The sequence below is a fragment of the Dromiciops gliroides genome, chromosome 2 (assembly GCF_019393635.1).
Source record: "Dromiciops gliroides isolate mDroGli1 chromosome 2, mDroGli1.pri, whole genome shotgun sequence".
Lineage (NCBI taxonomy): Eukaryota > Metazoa > Chordata > Mammalia > Microbiotheria > Microbiotheriidae > Dromiciops > Dromiciops gliroides.
In genome coordinates this window covers 388,467,787-388,492,560 of record NC_057862.1, presented here as the reverse complement: position 1 = coordinate 388,492,560, position 24,774 = coordinate 388,467,787, and the positions used below count along the sequence as shown (strand labels likewise).

Here is a 24,774-nt window from a genome sequence, read left to right as displayed (position 1 = left end):
CTTCTTTTAAAATCTGCTCTATTTTTGGAAATCAAGGGAATGCTCATCAGTTGGGGAATGGCTGAATAAGTTGTGGTATATGAATGTAATGGAATACTATTGTGCTGTAAGAAATGATGAGCAGGCAGATTTCAGAAAAACTTAACTGGATTGATGCTGAGTGAAGTGAGCAGAACCAGGAGAACATTGTACACAGTAACAGCAACATTGTGTGATGATCAACTATGATAGATTTAGCTCTTCTTAGCAGTGCAATGATCCAAGACAATTCCAAAGAATTCATGATGCTCTCCACATCCAGAAAAAAGAACCGTGGTTTCCGAATGCAGATTGAAACATACTATTTCTACTTTTTTTTTTTTGAGGTTTTCCCCTTTTGTTCTGATTCTTCTTTCACAATATGACTAATGCAGAAATATGTTTGATATGATTGTACATATATAACCTATGTCAGATTGCTTTCTGTCTTGGGGAGGGAAGGGAGGGAGGGAAAAAATTTGTAACTAAAATCTTATGAAAACAAATGTTGAAAACTATCTTTACGTCTAAGTGGAAAATAATAAAATACTTTTGTGATTAAAAAAACTAAAACAAAATTAAAAACAAACAAAAAAAAAACCCCAAAAAATCTGCTCTATTAACATGCCAATCTCATCCCAACCTAAGTCGCCAAGGTAGGAACAGGATTAGAGCACCACCAAAAGTGATGTTCACTTAGAGAACAAACCTTGGATTGTTTCTACTGTTTGGTAGTTAGCCACAAAAACATAGTGGTTTAGAGACCGGAATTTCCCCCTCAGCATCTTCTGGCAAAGATCCCTGGTTAGAGACTATTGCTTTGGAAGGGGGAAGGAGAGTGAGGAGAGAATGGCTTGTATGAAGTCACTGGGCAAAGGGCAAGCAACCAACACATTATAAATTATGGCCCGTTTCAATCAATCAACAAACATGTATTGAGTAATTACTATGTCCATAGAGATGGCATGCCACAGAGGATAGAGTACTGGGCTGGTACTCTTCCTGAGTCATCAAGACTTAAATGCAAAGCACTATTCTGATGAGTGTGACCCTAGGCAAGTCACTTAATCTCTGTATGCCTCAGACAGATCCCCAGGATGTACATATCTATTGCACAGTGGTATTGGAGTTTCCACATGGGGAAGTTATATGCTAATAAAATCTCATATATTTGTACTATGCTCTTAATATTATGATGGGTATTTTTGTTGTTGTTCAGCCATTTTCAGTTGTGTCTGACTCTCGATGACCCCATTTGGTGTTTTCTTGCCAAAGATTCTGGAGTGGTTGGCCATTTCCTTCTACAGTTCATTTTACAGATGAAGAAACTGAGGCTAACAGAGTTAAGTGACTTGCCTAGGGTCACATAACTAGTAAGTATCTGAGACCAAATCTCAACTCAGGAAGATGAGTACTTTAGAGGGAAACTAAAAAGGCAAGTCAACCAGCATTTATTAAGCACCTACTATGTGCTAAGTGGAGAGGATACAGAGAAAGGCAAAAAAAAAAAAAGAACCACACCCAAAAAACAAAACAAAAAAAAACCAGTTGTCTCTAATCTCAAGGAATTCACAGTATAACAAGGGAGAGAGCTTGTAAACAATTATATGCCAACAAGATAAATTGGACCTATTCAATAGTAGGAAGGCACCTACTATTAAGGGATCATGAAAGGCTACTTGGAGAAGGTGGGATTTTAGCTGACTCCTAAGAATAGCCTTAATTCAAAGCTGCAGAGATGTGAGCATCTCTCTCTGCCATTGCCTAATAGGCATTTGACATTTTGCACCTGAATGACACCAGGTGAAATGTGGCAGCTCAGATCTTCAGCTGCTTTCGCTTCTACCAGCCGTAGTGGTGTGATATCTGGAAGTCTGTCCCTGGAAGTAGCCTTAGGAGAGAATTTAGCATGGTCTGTGCCAGCGCTGGTCTTTGATACAAGCATAAGGCATGGTCTGCTTATAGTAATCCATCTGTCCATCAGTGAATGTTTATTAAGTGCTAACCCTGTGCTAGACATCATGTTATGTGAGACATTCTTTCTCTTAAGGAGTTTGTGTTCAACACGCAAGTGTATAAAAAACATAAGCAAGAAAAATACAACATCATTTGCATGGGAGGAGACACCAGCAGCTGGGAGATAGCAGGAAAAGCTTCCTTCAGAAGGTGGCCCTTTAGCTGGTTCCTGAAGGAAACTAGAGATTCTAAATTGTAGAAGGAAGGAAGGAAGGAAGGAAGGAAGGAAGGAAGGAAGGAAGGAAGGAAGGAAGGAAGGAAGGAAGGAAGGAAGGAAGGAAGGAAGGAAGGAAGGAAGGAAGGAAGGCAGGCAGGAAGGGAGGGAGGGAGTGAGGGAGGAATTCTAGGCATCAAGAACAGCACGCGCATTGGCATGGAAATAGGAGATGGTATATCATGGGCAAAAAAAGGCAATATGGAAGGAATGTAAAGTATGTGAGGGGGAGTAATATGTAATAAGACTGGAAAGGTAAAAGGCCAGGTTGTGAAGGGCTTTAAATGCCAAATTATAATCCATTAGAAGATACAGGGCTTGCGCAGGAACACATAACTAATACCAGATGATCCATAGTTATAGCCCAAAGAGAAGGATAGCCAGGAAGGGTTCTGAGTCATGAAGTGTGAGAGATCCCCCTAGACTTGTGTGATCAGAGAAGGTTTTACAGAGGAGATAGGACTTGACCAGAAGTTTCTAGAATGAGTAGGATTTGATAAATTGTGAAGGGAAAGAATGCCACATAATTTGAATGTACTTCCCCAAGGAGAGCTTATTGTGCAGAATATAGTAGGATTGTGTATACTGTCAGATACAACTGATATGTTGTTCAGGTTTGCCCTTCGCCCCTTTAAAAATTATTGTTACAAAGGATTGTGACAATTGGAGTGACGCCACCTTCTGGAGAATTACTGTAGGAAAGCTCCACCATGAGGAGAAGATGTCTGAGGGTAAGCCATGTGGCTTGGAAGGTCAGTTCCTTGGCGTCAGGAAGTGACATTTGCTCATGGGTACTGTTGATCAAAGCTACCAGCCAATTAGCTTGGAGTTGTGTGTGCGTGTGGATAGGATGTTCCAGGTTTCACAGGAGGAGGCTTGTGGGATGAAGAAGGGGCAAGGCGCTCTCTCTCTCTCTCTCTCTCTCTCTCTCTCTCTCTCTCTCTCTCTCTCTCTCTCTCTCTCTCCCCCCCCCTCCCTCCCTCCCTCGAGATAGATAGCTGAATCTGGGCCTCTTTCTCTCTTCACCCAATTCTTATTCTCCTTAATGTTTCAAAGTCTAAACTCTTGCTAAAGTTTCTAATTTATTGGCGACCACTCATTAGATTTTTTAGACAGACTAGCTAGAATTTTAGCCACATTACAAATAGCAACTTTACAGGATGTTTTACTGGATAGGGCAGGGATGTATCTGGAAATGAAGGTGTTGTTAGAACAAAGTATATCAACAAAAGTATGATTATAAAAGCTGTAGTACCAACCTCAGATGGTTGTTTTAGGAGTCAATTTGCAAACCTGAAAGGTCAATTAAATAAATGTCAGCTATTATTAAACACATGCTAAGTGCTGGGAATACAAAGATTACAAAAAACTATGTGGTTCTTACCTTCAAGAAGCTTACATTTAACTCAGGATATTCTCTGAATAGATAACAATTAAGTTCATACAGGTAAATAGACACATAACTATACAAGTAAACCAAAAGTATGTTGTATACAGATGTATACATGTATATAGTTAAGTGTGATCTATATAAACATATAAGTATGATACATGTATGTGGATAAGTATAATGTAAACAGATGAGTATGATACATGTATATAGATCAGCATGATACATGTAAACAGATATGTATAATACAAGTGTAGGGGGTGGGCATTTGCGCTGCTCATGAAGATTCTGTGTATGTATGTCTACTTGGGTTGTCTAAATGCAGCTCGGGGGAGGGGGGGGGCTGAGTCTTTGGAATCTTGCCCTTCTCTCTCCAAGGAACCTTTGATTTCTACCTGCAGGAATGTTGGAGAAGGAGCCGTAAAGCCGGCTGCTCTGTCTCCTCAGAGAGAGGGGGCAAGACTAGAATTGTATCTGTCTCCCTCCAAATATTGTTGGTTTAGGGGAATTTTTTTCCTTAGCTTCAAGATGCTTTTCCAGTTGCTATCTCTGAAAAGGGAATGGGAATCAAGCTGTTCTACACAGATTTGGTTCTTTCCTGGCACCTGGGTCCACCCATTTCATCTTCTCACTCAGAATAATAGGGTCATAAATGTAGAGCTAGAAGGGACCTCAGAGACCATTGAGTCCATGACACCTCCCTGATTTTACAGATAAGGAAACTGAGGCATAGAGATGATGTGCTCAGTATCATACAGCTAGTGTCTGTGGAGGGATGGGAACCCAGGTCTTTCTAACTGCACATCTGGTGTCCTCTCCACTATACCATGCTAGTTCTCTTCATCGGCTCCCTCTTGCCTTCAGCACTTCCATGATCTCATTAATGTGGTCACAATGTGGCAGATCACAACTGATGCCCCCGACCTTCTCATCCTGAATAAAGCAGTGTGGATGGGGAAAAAAGACACCAACCACCATAAAGAAAAATCAAAATTGAACACCATGTAATTATAATGACCAAGTTTGGCCCAAAATAAGAGATATAAGAATGACTTCCCTCCCTCTTTTACAAAGGAGGAGACCTTTAGGTATAGAACACTTCATCTAATGTATTTGGTTGATATGTTGGTTAGGGGTTCAGGATAGAGCATTGGGTCTAGAGTCAGAAAGACCTGAGTTCAAATTCAGCTTCAGACATTTACCAGCTGTGTGACTCTGAGCAAGTCACTTAACCTTTGTCTGCCTCAATTTCCTGACCTGTAAAATGTAACTAAAAGTGTGTACCTCCCAGCATTGTTGTAAGGATCAGATGAGATAATATTGTAAAGCACTTTGTCAACCTTAAAGTGCTATATAAATTACTAGCTATTATTATTTTTGCTGAAGTGGTTTTTTTCTTTGTTGTAGGAGATGGCTCTGTGGAAAGGCAAGGGGGAGCAATATATATATATATATGTATATATATATGTATATATATATATATGAAATGAAGACAACGTAAAAACCAAAGATATCAATAACATTTTCATTAAAAGCCATTATATGAGTATCGTGGGTATAACACAACCCTTGGGCTATCTATCTCTAATCTTATACTCTTCTTTAAGTGATCAGCCCAACTCATTTTTCCAATCATACATCTCCAGAACATCTTTAAAGCTACTTCTTGCCCACAAGTAATCACTAGCAATTTGCTACTGCCAATTTATACTCACCATGATTCTCTCTATTGCCCTTTGAGCCACATGTAATTTTGATTCTTGAGTAATTTAGGTATCCTAGGATTCAGAGCCATGTAGCATTATCTGGAAACTTGCTGTTAAAAAGATGGGTTTTGGTGTCAAGGAGCATCTTGGGATCCTTGAAAGCATTGGGCAGTTTCCCAAATGAAATCCAAACTTGCTTCATTCTTCCTTTTCAATAATGAAGATGGTTCCTCCGAGGTACCTCTACAGTGATTGTCTGAGATATACAAACTGATGGACTCAGGCAATGAATGGATTCCTACTCACCTGCATGTCAAAGTCTGGAAAATAGGCCTTAATTTGTTCATTGAGTTTATCCTGTGTGAGTTACCAGGCCAATCTCTTTTGAGTGGTTTAAAATCCCATTGAAAAGGCGCTATAGTATCCTATAGCCGAATGCAATCAACACAGTGTTATTTGTGACCAATACCATCTGGTGGACCTCACTCTCTCCAGGGATTCCTCCTCTATTTGGGCTCTTCAATGGCAGTGGGGAATAACTTAGACAAGTACATAGATCACTGTTTTATGCCTTCCTTGAGAATGACAATAAAAGAATCCCTTAATAACATGGTCTCTTGTGATAGCAAAGAGGTGAAAACAAAAACTATGTACCCACTAATTGGGGAACAAATTGTGGTCTTTGAGTATAATGAAATAATACTGCACTGTTCCTGTTTTTCAGGAATGTGCCTTAAAGAGGTGGGATGCATAGGTGTTTGGGGAGCCATGTCAATTCTTTCAAAAAGGCCAACAAATATCAACAATCACATGGAATTTAAAGGTCTCCTGTTATTGTGGATAGAGTATTGGACCTGGACTCAGGAAAGTCTATGTTTAATTCCTAAATCTAATGCATATTTAGCTGTGTAACCATGGACAAGTCACTGAGCCTCGGTGCCCTCATTTGTAAGATGGTCATAATTGAAGGGTGAAAAGTGAAGGAACAAGCATTTATTAAGTAGCCATTATGAGCCAGGACCTGTTCTAAGTGCTTTACAAATATCTCATTTGATCCTCATAACAATCGTGCGATACCAGTGCTATTATTATCCTCATTTTACAGTGGAGGAAACCAAGGCAGACAGGTTAAGTGACTTGTTCAGAATCACACAGCTTGGAAGGGTCTGGAGCCATATTTGAACTCAAGTGTTCCTGTCTTCAAGTCCAGTACTCTATCCTCTGGGTCACCCAGCATCTACCTCAGAGTGGTTATGAAGCTCAAATATTAAATCAGGCACTCAATAATTATGTATTGTGTCTAGTACGTATTAGGCACTGTTCTTTTTTTTTTAGTTTTGTTTGGTTGGTTGGTTGGTTTTTTTAGTGAGGCAATTGGGGTTAAGTGACTTGCCCAGGGTCACACAGCTAGTTAAGTGTCTGAGTTCGGATTTGAACTCAGGTACTCCTGACTCCAGGGCTGGTGCTCTATGCACTGCATATTAGGCACTGTTCTAAGCCCTGGGAATAAGAGAAAAAGCAAAAGGCAGTTCCTCTTCTCAAAGAGCTCATAGTTGAATGAGGGAGACAATGTACAAACAACTATGTGCAAACAAGATCTACCCAGGATAAATTGGAGATCACCTTAGAATGAAGGCATTGAGATTAAGAAGACCAGGAAAGGCTTCTTGTAGAAGAAGGGTTTTAGGGCAGCTAGGTGGCGCAGTGGAGAGAGCACCGGCCCTGGATTCAGGAGGACCTGAGTTCAAATCTGGCCTCAGACACTTAACAATTACTAGCTGTGTGACCCTAGGCAAGTCACTTAACCCCAATTGCCTCACCAAAAAAGAATGACGTGGGAAACTTTGTCAAATGCCTTGTTAAAATTTAGGTTTCAAAAAAAGTGCTTGCCATTAGGGAATGGCTGAAAATACTATGGTATTTGAAGTGGTTGCACGGATTCAAATGAATACTATTTGGGGCAGCTGGGTAGTACAGTGGATAAAACACTGACCCAGGATTCAGGAAGACCTGAGTTCAAATCCAGCCTCAGACACGTGACACTTACTAGCTGTGTGACCCTGGGCAAGTCATTTAACCCTCATTGCCCCACAAAAAAACAAAACAAAACAAAAAACCCACCAAAAAACAAATGAACACTATTTGAAGCTATAAGTATGTAAAATTTAGTGATTGGTTCCAATGAAATGGAAATGAATAATGTAACCACTTAAGGGTATTCCTTAACTGTACTAATCAGAACTTGGCTGTGATGGAATTAGTAGTAGGCAGTAAGAAATGTTGTTTACTTCTGTATACACTAAAATATTTATAGCATACTTTTTGTGATAGAAAAAAAAAGGAAACAAAGTAGATGCCCATAGATTAGAGAATGGCAAAACACACTATGATATTTGAATGGAATGGAATGTTACTTTGCTGTAGGGAATAACAAATGTGATGAATATAGAAAAGAATGGAAAGATCTACGAGAATTAATGTAGAATGAAGTTAGCAGAGCCAAGAAAATAATATACATAGTGACTACAACACAGTATAAGGAAAAACAGCCTGTAAAAAATAAATAAGTAAATGCTGCAAAATTACAAAGAATAAGCATGGCTCTTAAGAAGAGATTATAAGACACCCCTTACTTGTTGGCAAAATGAGAGTCTGTGAGTATGGTATGTTGCATGTATTTTCAGATTTTTTCAGTGAATTGATCAGTTTTTATGATTTTTTTCTTTTTCTTTTGTCTAAAAATGCTATTTGTTATAAAATGGCTCTTTGAGAAGGAGAACAGGAGCGAGTCTGGGGGAAATGTTGGTGATATATTAAAAAAGAAATCAATAACACTTGTTTAAATTGAAAAAGAAATGATTACAAGGAATTCAGAGAAATATGGACAAATTTGTATGAACTGATATAAGTATGAAATAAACAGAACCAAAATAATAATATATAACATTTTGTTTTTAAACCTATCATTTCCCAGTATATACCTTTCCCTACCCTTCCCAAGGCCTTGCATTATAACAAGGAATAAAAAGGAGAAAGAAAAAGTAGTTCAGCAAAACTAACCAAAATATCAACCAAGTACAATATTATATGTTGTATTCCTCACCCATAGATCCCACTTCTGATAAATGGGGAGGGAAATGTATTCTCTTATTTTTTTTCTTTAGGTCCAAACTTGGTCATTATAATTCTAGAACATTGAGGTTTGTGGTTTGATTTTTTCCATTTACATTATTGTAAATAATTATATAAATTGTTATCCTGGTTTTGCTTCACTTTGCAGCAGTTCACATATCTTGCCATGCTTTCCTGTATTCTTCATGTTCATAATTTCTCACAGCATAGTAATACTCCATTACAATCACATCACAATTTGTTTATCCATTCCCAACTGACTGATATCTACTTTGTTTGCACTTCTTTGCTACTATTAAAAAAAAACTATAAATATTATGGTCCATTCCACCTCATATCCATCAGATTGTTAAAGTTGACAAAAAAGGGAAAATGCCAAATGCTAGAGGAACTATAAGAAAACTAACACATTAGTATGATGTAGGTGAAGCTATGAACTGGTCCTCCCATTTGGGAAATGATTTGGAATGATACACCCAAAACTACTAAACTGTGAATACCTTTGACCCAGTGATAGCACTATGAGGTAGATACCATCCCCGCCCCCCATCAAAGAAATAGCAAAAGAACTCATTTGTACAAAGATATTTATACCAGCTTCTTTTTTTTTTGCGGGGCAATGAAGGTTAAGTGACTTGCCCAAGGTCACACAGCTAGTAAGTGTCAAGTGTCTGAGGTCGGATTTGAACTCAGGTCCTACCTGAATCCAGGACCAGTGCTTTATCCACTGTGCCACATAGGTGCCCCTATAGCAGCTTTTTATGGTAGCAAAGAACTGGGAATCGAAGGGTTGCCCATCAATTGGGGAAGGGCTTAACAAATTGTGGTTTATAAATGTGATGAAATACTATTATACTATAAGAAATGATCATTGGGATAGTTTCAGAGAAACCTGGGAAGATTATATTAACAGATGCAGAGTGAAGTGAGTAAAACCAGAAGAACAATTTATACTATCATAAGTTATTATTATTATTATTATTGGTAAGGCAATTGGGGTTAAGTGACTTGCCCAGGGTCATACAGCTAGTAAGTGTTAAGTGTCTGAGGCCGTATTTGAACTCAGGTCCTCCTGAATCCAGGGCCGGTGCTTTATCCACTGCACCACCTAGCTGTTAACAATTTATACTAAAACAAAAATATTGCAACTTTGAAAGACTTAGAAACTCTGATCAACACAATAAACAACTACAATTCCAGAAAACTTAGGATGAAATATGTTACCCACCTGCTGATAGAGAAGTGATGGACTCAGAGTACAGACTAAGACATAATTTTTTTGGACTTGGTCATGCAGAAATTTGTTTTGCTAGACCATGCTTGTTTGTAATAGAGTTTTTGTCTTTCTTGCTTTCTTAGTAGGGGCATGGGGGCAGGGAGATCAGAGGAAGAGAAGATGGATTTTTATTTTTAAAAAAGAAACTGAATTTTAAAAATAAGTGAATATATGGATATAGATATAGATAATATCACTTTCTTTTTTCTGTGATCTCCTTGGGGTATATACAATGGAATCTCTAAGTCAATAGTTATAACTATTTTAAATACATTCTAAGGCCAATTCCAAATTGCTTTCCAGAAAGGTTAGACCAATTCACAGCTCAGCAACGGTGTATTGCTGCAAACAAACAAACAAACAAAAAACCCCAGTGTGTTGCTGCACCTGTCTTTTCACAGCCCTTCCAATATTGACTATTCCCATGTTTTAGCATCTCTGTCAATTTGTTTAGTGTAAAATTAGACATCAGAGTTGATTTCATTTGTATTTCTCTTATTATTCATGATTTGGAATGATCCTTCATATGGTTCTTAATAACTTCCTATTTTTCTCTTGAGAGATGTTCATATCCTTTGATCATTTGTCCACTGGGGAATGCTTTTTGGTCTTATGAATATATATGTGTATATATGTTTGTATACATATATGTGTGTGTGTGTGTGTGTGTTAGTTCTCCATATATTTTGGATATCAGTCTCTTATTAGATATAATTGATATGAAGATTTTTTTACCCAATTGACTGTTTTTCTACTTACTCTAATTGAGCTGATATTGTTCAGGTCTTCAATTTCATGTAACTGAAGTTATCTATTTTATCATTTATTATTGTTTTTATCCCTTATTTGATTAAGCATTCTCCCCTTGGCTTCATCTGTGGAAGGTATCACAAATGGTTCTCTTTTAATTTTTTTTAAAAAGCAACCTAATGACCATTCATTTCTGTTAAAAAAAATGCAAAACTAACAGAGACCTAGAAAAGTCTTTATTTAATATGAACAACAATATATTCCTAAAACTAGAAAATAACACTATTTTTGAGGGAGAAAACATTAGAATTTCTCCAATTAGATTGTCCCCTCTCTTCACTCTTATTTGATATAGCACTAGAAATGCTAGCAATGGTAGCTAAACAGAAGACTAAGAAAGTAAAGTTATAAACATCATCAAGGAAGAGACACAATTATTCCTTTTGGCAAAGAGTATGCTTGTTTATTTAGAAAACCCCAGAGAATCAGCTAAGAAACTAATTAAGACAATGAAAAGCTTCAATAATGTAATGTGACACAAATAAGTACATAGAAATCATCAGGGTTTTTTTGTGCAGTACGGATAAAAATTAGAAGGAAATGATAGAGAAAATCTATTCAAATTAACTGCAAAATATCTGGGAGTTAACCTTATAAGATACTCTCAAGAATTATATAAATACAACTATGAAATACTTTACAGGAATAAAGGAAGACAAATAATTGGAGGGATACTCATTGTTCATGTTAAAGCTAAGTGAATATTTTAAAAATTACATTACTCTCTAAATTAGTTTATATAGTTTAGGGCTATACCATGATGAAAATGATAATGGAAAAAGGAGAAATGAGGGATCCTAGTATTACCAGAACTCAAATTATATTATAAAACATTAATCATCAAAACTATTTGGTATTCAACCACAGTTCCAGAAGATTCATGATGAAACATGCTACCAATCTCATGACAGAGAGGTGATGGACTCAGAATGCAGAATGAGACATACTTTTTTTGAATATTGCCAATGTGGGAATTTGTTACTTGACTATACATGTTTGTAATAGGGGATTTGCATTTCTTGCTTTCTCAATGTGGGTTGGTGAAAAGTTAAGTGGAAGAGAAAGCAGATCTTCATTTGAAAAAGGTTTTACTGGCCAAAAAAAAAAAAAAAAAGGTAGATCAATGGAACAGACCATACAAGCCAAGGTATAAAAGCAGATGAACATACTAGTATACTGTTCAATAACTCCCTCAAAAAAAAAATAATTAGGAGGACTTCTTACTTAATAAGAAACTGCTAGAAAAATTGAAAAGCAGTTTAGCATAAATTAAGATTAGATTTTGATACCATATACTATAACAGTACTACTAATAAAACATAATACACTTATCCAAGTGATCCATATGTAAAAGTTATATTCTTTTCAAAAACAGAGTTTAACAAAAGGAAGTACCTTTCACAACTATGGTTAGAGGTAAGGCTCATAAACAAAAACTAGAGGAGATTACAAAATATAAAATTGACCATTTTTATTATATTAAATGTAAAAGGTTTTACAGAAACAAAATCAATACAATTAGCATAAGAAGAGAGTCTGCCAAATGGGAAAGTAATCTTAGCAGCAAACATCTCTGGTAAAAATCTGTTATACAAGATATATGGAGAGTTGATGCATATATAAGACTATTAAGTCATCCCCAAAAGAGATTTTCAAAATAAGAAATCAACTTTGGAAAAAAAATCCTCCAAATCACTATAAAATTGCAAGTTAAAACAACTCCAAAGTATCACCCACCTCACATCCATCAAACTGGAAAAGATCATAAAATATGGAAACAGACTATGTTGGAGAAGCTGTGGTAAGGCAGACACACTAATGCAGATGTGGTTTTATTCAAAGGATCTGAAAAAGAATTTTTAATTACGTGCAACAAGTCTCCAAAGTATTGATTTAGTAGTCCTACTATAGCATGTACCCTAAGGACATCAATGATAGGTCCCAAATATACCAAAATATTGATAACACCATGTTTTGTTGTAGTAAAAAATGGGATGCAGAATGGGTGCCCGGTGATTAGATATTGACTGGACTAATTGTGATATGTTAATCATAGAATACCGTGGCACAAGGAAATATGGCTATGAAACATTCTGGGTCTCATTTTCCTTATCTGAAAGATGAGAGAAGGTGGACAAGATAACCTTTAAGGTCCCTTCTAGCTCTAAATCTATAATCCCATGATCTCATGACCTATGTGAATTGACACTGAGTGAACAAAGCAAAACCATACATCCATTAGGCACAATAATATAAATGAAAATAACAACAAAAGACAGCAGAACTCAGAGTAATATATTTTTATCCTGGAGAATCTTTGACAAAATTCATTTCTTTCTTCTCAGTAGAAGGGTGGACCATGAATGCAGGATTTGGCTTGCTTGTCAATTGTTTTTGCTTCACTGTTCTTCGTTATAAGGGAAGGTTTGGAGGAAGGGGGGGAGGGGCAGCGGAGATGAGAAGGGAAGAGGGGAAGGGAATAAGCATTTATATAGTGCCTACTATGTACCAGGCACTGTGCTAAAACCCTTTTACAAATATCTCATTTGGAGGCTATAGACTCTGGTATAGAATAAAGACTTATATTTGGACATGACCAATGTGGGAATTTATTTTGCTTTACTATGCATGATATTTTGATGTGGTGTTTCGATGGGGTGGAATAGAGAGACTTATTTTTTTTTATATTTAAAAACGCGCACACATACTCATGTATATATGTGTGTATATATATATATATATATATATATATATATATATATATATATATATATATATATATATGGGAGAGAAAGCACATAAGACATACATTTTTGGACATGTCCAGTGATTATGTGTATTTGTTGTTGTTTTTTTGGTGAGGCAATTGGAGTTAAGTGACTTGCCCAGGGTCACACAGCTAGTAAGTGTTAAGTGTCTGAGGCCGGATTTGAACTCAGGTCCTCCTGAATTCAGGGCCGGTGCTCTATCCATTGTGCTACCAAGCTGCCCTGATTATGTGTATTTGTTACAAGATTTTGTCTCTCCCTACAACTCCCCAAACCATATGGTGGGGTGGGGAAAGGGAGGAGAAAAAATAAATGCTTAGTTGAACGAAAAAAAAAAGTAAAATAAAAGTTACATTTTAAAAACTTATTGTAAACTCATTTCCAGATTATGTAAAATGAGATTACAGCAAGGATACATTGCCTATTAAGTTTTTTTTATGTAAAATGTTGTATGGTTAATTATATTAAGTCAATAAATTTGAAAATTTTAAAAGCAAAAAACACCAAATATCTCATTTGATCCTCACAACAACCCTTCAAGTTAGGTACTGCTAGTATTCCCTTTTTACAGTTGAAGAAACTGAGGTAAACATAGGTTAAATAACTTACCTAAGGTCACACAGTGTCTGAGGCAGTGTGACCTCAGTTCTTCCTGGCTCCAGGTCCAGTCCTCTATCCACTGTATTACCAGCTACCATCAGATTTATTGGGAAGTGATTATGGTGTCAAAAATAAAAAGCAATGAACACTTCAATTTTTGTTCACTTTTTAAAATTACCAGTAGTAGGGGAGGGGAGGTGGAAAGAAAATAAATGACTGTCAATTTAAAAAAGAACACTAAAAACTTTTTAAAGAATTCTGTATACACCTCATTCTCAGAAATGTTTTTAGAGGTAAAAAACAAAATGATGATAATTGGAAGTAATGACCATATTTATTTTCCTTTTAGGTCATCAACAGCTTGTTTGAAAAGGTCATGTTGGATCTAATATAACTGTCCTCAATATCTTCTTGTCCTTATATTTCTAATTTGATATCAATTTGAGCTTTCTTCTAATTAGTCAATGGTCTGAGTGTTCCCTGTTGATTCTAAAGTGACTTCCACAGAGGCAACCAGTCCTTCATTTCTTGTCTATTACATTATAGTCTATTTCACTCTTTGTGAGTAGTATTGTTCGGTGGTCACCATATCCAGCACTTTCTTTCTTTTTTTTTTTAACATATAAGGTATTTTATTTTTTCCATTACATGTAAAGATAGTTCTCAACTTTTGTTTATACTAGCTTTACAATTTCAGATTTTTCTCCCTCCCTCCCTCCCCTCCCTCCCCCCTCCCCTAGACAGCAGGTAATCTGATATAGGTTATATCTATATATCTATATACATATACATATCTATATATCTATACACACACACATATATATCCATAATAACATTAATCCTATTTCCGCATTAATCCTGTTATAAGAGAAAAAATCAGGGCAGTAATGCAAAACCTCAAAATAGAAAAAAAAAACAACAGCACCCAAAACAAAAGAAATAGTATGGTTCAATCAGCATCTATACTCCACAGTTCTTTTTTTTTTTTTTTTCTTGGATTTGGAGATCCTCTTCTATCATGAGTTCCCTGGAACTCTTCTGTACCATTGCATTGGTGAGAAGAATATAGTCCATCACAGTAGGTCAACACTCAATGTTGATGATACTGTGTACAATGTTCTTCTGGTTCTGCTCATCTCACTCATCATCAGCTCATGTAAGACCCTCCAGGTTTCTCTGAACTCCTCCTGTTCATCGTTTCTTACAGCACAATAGTATTCCATTGTATTCATATACCACAACTTGTCCAGCCATTCCCCAATTGATGGGCACCCCCTCAACTTCCAATTCCTTGCTACCACATAAAGAGCAGCTATAAATATTTTTGTACATGTGGGTCCCTTTCCCCTTTCCATGATTTCTTTGGGAAAAAGACCTAAAAGTGGAATTGCTGGGTCAAAGGTTATGTACAGCTTTATCGCCCTTTGGGCATAATTCCAAATTGCTCTCCAGAATGGTTGGATCAGTTCACAGCTCCACCAACAATGAATTAGTGTTCCAATTTTCCCACAGCTTCTCCAACATTTATTATCTTCCTTTTTTGTCATTTTAGCCAATCTGATAGGTGTCAGGTGGTACCTCAGAGTTGTTTTAATTTGCATCTCTCTAATCATTAGAGATTTAGAGCATTTTTTCATATGGGAATAGATAGCTTTAGTTTCTTCATCAGAAAACTGCCTGTTCATATCCTTTGACCATTTCTCAGTTGGGGAATGACTTGGATTCTTATAAATTTGATTTAGTTCCCTATATATTTTAGAGATGAGGCCTTTATCAGAAGTATATCCAGCACTTTCTTACTCATTTCTTGAAGAAAATATTTGGGCCTGAGGCTTCTACATTGTCAGTAAGCTTTTGTCCCTTTGCATTTCTTGTTTGTTTGTTTTTAGGCAGGGCAATGAGGGTTAAGTGACTTGCCCAGGGTCACACAGCTAGTAAGTGTCAAGTGTCTGAAGCTGGATTTGAACTCAGGTCCTCCTGAATCCAGGGCCAGTGCTTTATCCACTGTGCCACCTAGCTGCCCCTTTAGTTCTTTTTTTTTCTTTTTTTAAAAAAAAAACTCTTGCTTCTTCTCTTCCAGGAATTATGGTTGGACTTGTGTTCAAGCTGTATTATTCTTTGAGTCCTTGCTTGTAGACATTTTGAAGTTATTCTCTTTTAGGGGGTTTGTGTCCTGAGTGTCTCTGTCACTATAATAGCTCTTTCTGGTAGAGTTCTTTATTTGTTTGCTTCATTCTTCTACCCTTACTTCTTGAGTTCAGGGCCTGGGGTCTGTGTACTTCTGGAGAAAAGGTCTAAGCTGAACTTTTGTCCTCTTGGGCCTTCAGCTGCTATCTTGGAGTATTTTCCTGGATCTTAGGAACAGTTCAGGCTGGGGACCTGCAATCTTCCTCCTAAAAATTTTCCAGAGCAATTAGATGCCTTCCTTTGTTCCTATCCCATTCTCCTTTGTTGTTGTTTCATTTTTCCTTTTTATTATTATGAACTTGACAAGCATCAATAAATAGGAACATTTCCATATATAAAGAAGAGAGGAAGAGAACTACCAGTGAGAACACGAATCTACTATATACAACTTGGTGGGTTTAAAAAAATATCTATTTTAAATTTAACATGGTAACTCCAATATTGACCTGCTTGCCCATGTCTACTCCTGAACTTCCCTCTTTTGTTTTGCATTTTGCTTTGTATCATACTTATTTGGGTATATTATATTCCCCTGATTTGATTGTAAGTTCTTTGAGGGCAGGACTGTGCTATTCTTCATCTTCATGTCTCCCCCTACACTTAGTTCCAATATGTTTGGCATATAGAAGGCATTTAGTAAATGTTTCTTGAATTGAACTCACCCAGGCCAGGCAATCTATTCTCAAGTCCCCTGAGAAATCTATTGCAACTAGAGGGAATTTTTCTGTTTTGCAAACAACCAAAACTTTCAGGCAGCTCTTCCTATCAGTGAAAGCCCTGCTTGCTCAGAGATACCAGCCTTTATTAACCAGCATACTATAGCCAATGTAAAACCAGTCTTGAAGAGGAATACATCTAGAAGAGAAAGTGAGAAGTCTTCACATCCATCCCCCTACCTCTGGGCCATACCTGGACTTTGCTAGCAATGAGAAGCATTCTTATTTTTAAAGAACCTTGGAAATTCCAAATTATCCTTCTCTCTCTCTCTCTGTCTCCATATTTCCATATCTCCATGCCTCCATGTCTCTGTATGTATGTATACATACACACACATAGATATATATCCATATCTCCATTTTTCTCTGTATATACATATATACATGTTTATGTATATATATATATATTATATAAAATTTCCTTCTTCACTTCCCTCTCCTTCCATTATCATGGGTTCAATTAATAATATATGTATGTAAATTATATATTAGGGCAGCTAGGTGACACAGTGGATAGAAATGCTGGGCCTGGAGTTAAGAAGACTCATCTTCCTGGGGGCAGCTCGGTGGCTCAGTGGATAGAACACCGGCCCTGGATTCAGGAAGACCTGAGTTCAAATTCGGCTCTAGACACTTAACACTTACTAGCTATGTGACCCTGGCCAAGTCACAACTCCAAATGCCTCACCAAAAATAAACAAACAAACAAACAAATAAAACGATTATTCGATTTCTACACCCCTCCTCCAGTACACTCACCACCATGCTTCCCCATCAGTCTACACAACACAGTGATGCCTCTCAGACAGACACTGGAGGGTAACCTTTACTCCTCACCTAAATCTAAATAGATTTGTGGATTTAGGAGAGGGTAGAGTCATCTGAGGTGGATTCAGTGAGCCTTGAGTGACAGCAGCATTTGCCTCTGTTGCTGACAGGCCAAGAATCAGTCATACTGCTTGCCCCCATGGAAAACTTCCTGCAGAAGCAGAGAGGGAGGAGGCAACAGCTGGGGGAGGGGGGGGGGGAGGAGTGGTTGGCAATAGTTTGGGAGACTCTAAACTAGTCATTTGGAAGATATGCTACTGTTCGTAGCCTTACCAGCACCTCCTCCCCCAGGTCCCTGCATAGAGCTGCAGCCGCCTTCTAGACACTGTCCCCAGACTACCCACAAGATCTAATGTTTCAACTCATTCTAGCCCTGCCCCCACTCCGCCCTGCTTTGGTGGAAAGCCTTTCTCTGCTCCTAACTTTCCCTACATGCTCTAACTCCCATTCCCAAGCACACTAGCCCTGTGGAATCTTGACTTGCTTAGAACCTAGTGATTCCTGCCTGAACAGGCAAGGCTAGCCACAGGCCTCCTACGTGGTGTTTTGTGTTGTGTGGATCTGCTCACAGCCCCTGGCTATGAGTTGCTAGGGGAATCGAAAGCCGTCTGTAGAGGGAGGATTCTCCCACCTCTTCTCTCAATCCTGGCAAGCATTCTTGGTTGTCTTCCAGCCTCCATCAAAAATTCAGACCTCTTGACAGACACTCCCTAGTTGGGCAGTCAGTCTTCTAATGGCCTCATTTCCTGGGTGGCCACACCCTGCCCGCTCTGGGGGAGGCGCTGAAAGGAACTGACTAATTAGCAAGAAGAGAGCAAGAAACTTGAGGGGCTTCAAACCACAAGCCAACAGTCAAGTGCTGAACCCACTGCTTGGTCTGCTAGGGAAAACTGAGGGAAACTAGAAGAAGGCTCCATTAGAAATTATTTCTAGGCAGGAATATTAGGAATGTCGACGGAAAGTTTTCCAGTCAAGTTTGAAAAACCAGAGTGAGTGCCTTTTGGCCTCTGCCGTTGCTTACAGATGGGTTGGTTGGTGTTGTGGCCCAGCTTGCTGCTTCAGGCTGAGGGGTGGGAAGTTCCTGAGACACAGAATTTCAGCAGATTCACCTGGTGCCCTTACTCCCTCTCAATCCACCCCATTTCCCCTTCCTTCCTGACTCTGTGCCCCCTTATTCTAGGGATTTGCCCAAGTGCACAAACAAGGAGCCATTTTCCTGTCTGTAAATGGTGCTCCCAACTCAGTTCCATTCAATTAGGATACATAGACAAAAACTAGTCTCTGCCCTCAAGAAGATTACACTCTACTGAGAATACCAAGTGACTTTTTTTGATAGCATGTTTTATGTCCGTAATCTCTTTTGATTTTCATAGCCCTCTGAGGTAAGTCCTCCAGCTATTATTATCTTCATGCTACATATGAGGAAACTGAGGCTCAGAGAGTCGATGTGATTTGTCCATAATCACACAGTTAAGAAGTGTAAGAGATAGAATCAAAGCTAGGTCTTTCTAACTCCAGGTCAAACACTCTAAAAAGTACACCATGCTGCCTAACAACATAAGGGCATATTCTTTTAGTTGCTTTTCTAGCAGCAGCTATGGGTTTACCCTGAACCATATTTCCTCCCTTGCCTCCCTCTTCTAACGAATGGCTTAGATTCAAGGAGCACTGGAACTGGACAGGACCTTAAAACATGGAATTTTAGAGTTGGAAGGGACCTCAGAACATGTTAGATCTAGAGATCATTGGGTTGTAGGATTTAGAAATGGAATTAATTTTATCTAGTCCACCCTCCCTCCGCATTACAAAAAGGGGAACTGAGGCAGTTTGCAATTGAAAGAGCTAGGATCTGGGTTCACATCTCACCTCATACACAGACCAACTGTGTGACTGTGGGAAAATCACTTCATCTCCTTGAGCCACAGTTTCCTCATCTGTAATATGAGTGTTGAAAGGGTTAGGAAATGTAACTAATCTGCCATCTTTATGATCCCATGACCCTAAAGTCCATATCTATAAAATGAGAGGGATGGATTAGACAGCTGCAGAGATTCTTTCCAACTCTAGGTCTCTGATGCTATGATCAGTGGATAGACTCCTGGGTCTGGAGTTAGTCAATAAACATTGAATAAGGACCTGTGATGTGCCAGACACTATGCTAAGCAGCAGGAATATGAAAAAAAAAAAAAAAGGCAAAAGATTGTCTCTGCCTTCAAAGAGTTCACAAGCAAGCAAGCAAATAGGTACAAACAAGCGATACACAGGAAAAATTAGAAATAATTTTAAAAGGAAAGGAACTGGAATTAAGAGGGTTTGGGAAAAGCTTCCTGCAGGAGATGGGATTTTAGTTGGGACTTGAAGAAAGCCAGTGGACAGAGATGAGGAGTGAGAGCGTTCCGGGCATGGAGGACAGCTGGAGAAAAGACTTAAATTCAAATCTAGCCACAGACACTATTAACTGTGTGACCCTGGGCAAGTCATGTAACCACAATTTGCCTCAGTTTCCTCATCTGTAAAATGGAGATAATAATAGTACCTACCTTATGGGGTTGCCATGAGGATCAAATGAGATAGTATCTATCAAGTGCTTAGCACAGTGCCTGACACATAGTAAGTACTTAATAAATGCTTGTTTCCTCCATCCCCCCAATAAGGTTCAGAGAGTAGAGTGACTTACCCATGGTTACATTGTATATTAGAGGTAGAATAGGAACTAGAACCTCTGTCTCCTTCATGGATGTCTTAGAGTTAAAGGGTAGAGAACAGTGTAGAGCTAACTGGTCCAATATGGGGATCCAATTCACTAGCTTGGCTTCCTTAGCACAATGCCCTATTTGGCTGAGCTAAGCAATAGCAGCTCTCTACATCTCTAATGATACCCTTCCTTCTCCCATGCAGCCCTGCTCTTGGACATCATGACTGTGGCTGGAGTTCAGAAGCTCATCAAACGACGAGGCCCTTATGACATGAGCCCAGGCCTCCTAGACTACCTCACCATGGACATCTATGCCTTCCCAGCTGGCCATGCCAGTCGAGCCGCCATGATTTCCAAGTTCTTTCTCAACCACCTTGTGCTGGCTGTCCCCTTGCGGATCCTTTTGGTGCTCTGGGCCTTCTGTGTGGGCTTGTCAAGGGTTATGATTGGGCGGCATCACATCACCGATGTGGTCTCTGGCTTCGTTATTGGCTACTTCCAATTCAAACTGGTGGAGCTGGTCTGGATGTCCTCCAACACCTGCCAGATGTTGATATCCATCTGGTGAACAACACTGTTGTAGGTTGATCTTTTCAAGAGAGGGGAAATGAAGAATAGAAAACAACCCTTCAATGTAAGGAAGTTGGAGCCATTCCCTCTTGAATGTTATTAGACCCCCATTTTATTTCCCCATCGTGTTTGGTGGCCAGTTTCCACAGGTTATCCCAGCCACAACACGGGGGCAGGAGTTCTTGAAAAACCCCAATTTCCCCATCTTTCTCCCAAACACCTAGAGTTACTTTGGCTTTCCCTTGTCATCTCAAACCCAATGGAGTTTCAGCATTTCAGAATCAATATTACTTAACTCCTGCTATCGAAATGTCAGAGTAAAAGACAAGCTGGGAAAAGTGGGTGGTTTCTGGTATTCACCTTTTGTTGTTACTGTTGTCAAGTTTTTTGGGCAGGTGCCTGTAAATACCAGGCCCCATTCCTCCAAGAAACACCCAATCATCTACTTTTGATGTGTGGGCTTGTCAGCACTCACCATAGATGGATACTCAAGCCAGCAACGGTGCTCAGGCATTTGGTGAGCCAGCTGGAGAGGAGAAGCTCTTTTCTGCAAGTCTTGTTACCAGCTGGCTTTTCCCAGGGCACTCCTGGATCCTGGCATTTGGGAAGGCCAGCGCTAGCCCACCCTGCTGTATTCAGAAAGTTAGACTAGACAAAGCACTGGCTAGTATCCAGTAGCATCCAGCGCTGCTTTGGCCCCCAGGGGCCGGACTCTGTGTGACCTAATAGGTCTTTTCCAAGTCAAACTTGTATAGTTCTGTTATTCCTGTGACAATATATACAATATGCAAATGAGCCATTTGGGGTGGTTTTTTTTTTTCCCCTAGTGGAAGAATCACTTTCCATGACTCATCACTTTTGTTGCCACCTTGTTAAAACACAGTGACTATATGGAGAAGAAACATAAATTGCTTTCAGAGTAGGGGCTGGAAAACCCAGAGGATTCAGGGGAGTTACTAGAGTCTTCTGCCTTCTTTAAGCAGACCATTTTCAAACCCGCCTTTGTCAGGCATAGGGAATGTGCTTACCAGAAGATGACTTGCAAAATGCAGTAGACCTCATAGTATTTTCACTTCTCAGTTTCACTAACTCCCATGCAGTTAGTGTCCTGTGCTGGAACTCACCCCAACCCAATGGTAGGTAGTGGCTTCATTAGGTTGGTTCCATCAAAAGAATTGGGCCATGAATGTTCCCAAAAAACCTCACTTCTTCTTGTGGCCTATTGGGTATGTGGCATTACCCATGATCCACCCACTCCAAGCTAGACTTTTTTTTGCCTGCCCTACCCCTGACTCCCTGGATTGATAAAAGGAGGGAACCATCATAGAGAGAGCCTAAAAGGGAACTCATTTAATCAATTTGTCCCCTATAATTGTGGAAACTTTATTTTAGAGCCTCCTACCCAGGAGTGTTGTGACACTCAATTGAGATCATGGATCGAAGTACTATATCAATACCAGTTGTTATTATTATTATTATTAGCCTCCAATAAGGGAATGACTTCAGTCCCTGACCCTTCTACTGCATTCCTGCTGTAGAGCAATATAGGAGTGTGCTGGTAAATGTTTAATAATTGGGCTTGGGGAGGCAGGATGCAAACATTTTAAAATTTAATCTGCACTTTCTTAATCCTAGAAAAACAATAAAACAATAAATCAATCCACAATTTGTATAGATTATTTCTGAGGTGTTGCTGCTCACACTGAAATTTTAAAAATGTTATCTCACAAGCCAGTTAGAGCTGGCTTCTATATCCCTGCACCTGCACCTCTCTACAGCATCCTAGACAAGTGGTCATTCTAGTCTCCACTTTAACACTTCCAGTTACAGGGCAACCCTTACCTCACAAAGCAACCAATTCTATGATTGAATGGTTTTTAGCTATTAAAAAGTCCTTCCTTGGGTTGATCTGAAATTTGCCTCCTTATAATTTCCACCCACTGGTCCTAGTGATGCCTTCTGAAGCTACACAGAATAAAGACGTTTAATCATTCTTCCACTCAACTGCCTGTCAGACATCTGAAAATAGAAAGCCTGCTTCCCCTTCTCCTTCAACATTTCCTCATTTGACAGGGTTTTCAGACCCCTCCCTATGCTGGTCATCTGTCTTGTGTCACTTCTAAGTTTGATGATGTTCCTGTAAATAGAACAGCAATGAAATCCCTGCTGGATGCTGGCCTGAGACCCTGGGACCCAGGTCAATAAATCAAACACTGAGAGAAATCAATTGATCAGGGATACTTTGGTCTCAAGTTGCTTGTAAGCCTCAGATCAGTCACTGCCACTAGCATGGGAAATCCCCTCTCTTCCCTCCACCCCCTTATCAATCTTTAAAACTGGATCCTTGGGGCAGTTAGATGGCACAGTGGATAGAGCACCGGCCCTGGAGTCAGGAGTACCAGGGTTCAAATCCGGCCTCAGACACTTAACACTCACTAGCTGTATGACCCTGGGCAAGTCACTTAACTCCAATTGCCTCACTAAAAAAACAAAAAACAAAAAAAAATCCTGGATCCTTTGAGGGGCAGCTAGATGGTGCAGTGGATAGAGCACTGGCCCTGGATTCAGGAGTATCTGAGTTCAAATCCGGCCTCAGACACTTAACACTTACTATAGCTGTGTAATTCTGGGCAAGTCACTAAACCCCAATTGCCTCACGAAAGAAAGAAAGAAAGAAAGAAAGAAAGAAAGAAAGAAAGAAAGAAAGAAAGAAAGAAAGAAAGAAAAAAACTGGATCCTTTGGAAGCAATAGAAATACATTTTACATATGCTATGAGATGTTTCCATTTAAAGTGCCCCAGACTGAAGAGATCTATGGCCAGGCTTCTTCCCCTTCCCACCCCTTCCATCTGGCTGCAACAAGAAATCTGTTCCTTGCATACAAATCTAAATTTCAGGTTTCCTGTTTGGGCTGGTGCATGCTGATGGTACATCTCAGACTACCTGCTGCAGGTTGGAGCCTGCAGATAAGAACAAGATAATTTGTATTCTGGTCCTTTGTCCCAAACCTCCAATCTCTCTTGCTCAGAGACTTCTTGGAGGACCCTGGGAAGGAGGTAGCCTGGACAGAACAGAGGACTTGTGGACACTCCAGGACAGGTGGCAGCCTTCAGGAATTTGAATCCCCTGACTTATAAAACATATTTAAAAGACCCAATAATTCCTAAATAATGGCATTGTTCACAGCAGTGGATACCAGCCAGGGCTCTTATCCCCACTGTGTCCTTAACAAGCTGTGTGACCTTGGATAAGTCTAGGACTCTGTTGTCAATAGGAATGATTGAACTGAACAATCTCCAGGGTCCCTTCCAGCTCCAACAAACTATGTTTTAAGGTCACTTTCAGCTCTGATATTGTGTTTTCCAGGCTCCCTTTCAGCTCAGACATTCTATGTCAGTTGCTCTCTCTGGGCCTCAGTTTCCTCATCTGTAAAATGAGGAGATTGGATTATATGATCTGTCAGGATCCCTTCTGGCTCTAGATCTATGATCTCATGTTTAAGGTCCTTCCAGCTTTGACATCTTGCGACTTTTCTAAGGTTCTTTTAAATTCTAACAGTCTATATTCTGAAGATCCATACAGTTCTAACATTCGGTGGTCTGAGGTCCCTTTCAGTCTTGACATTCTGTGACTCAAAATCACTTACAACCCTTCTAAAACACACTAACGCTACAGCAGATCCAATGAGATTGTGACAAGTGGGCGGGGCAGGGTGGAGGGGATTGGAAGGGCTTGGTTCATGACTGCATCAAAGGAAAATTCATCTTCACCTCCTTTGGAGTGAACCCCACAGATGTTTAAGCTTTTAAACCTCCTTTGGGAAAAGACAGGGTGGAAAGTTGGGTGGT

At 39.2% G+C, this 24,774-nt stretch overlaps 1 protein-coding gene across 2 annotated transcripts in view; it reads left to right on the top strand.

Moving 5' to 3' along the window:
- PLPP7 (phospholipid phosphatase 7 (inactive)) overlaps nt 1-24,774 on the top strand; it is a 40,941-nt gene that overhangs the window by 11,006 nt on the left and 5,161 nt on the right. The window contains exon 2 of one of the 2 annotated variants that reach the window (XR_006355025.1): nt 20,560-22,062. Coding sequence is in view for 1 of the 2 variants with exons in the window: in XM_043988920.1 (XP_043844855.1) it covers nt 20,560-20,924 (365 nt within the window). In the remaining variant the exon portion in view is untranslated. Of the gene's footprint in view, nt 1-20,559; nt 23,348-24,774 lie in introns of those variants that run through there. The other variant, XM_043988920.1, reaches the window with a different exon arrangement.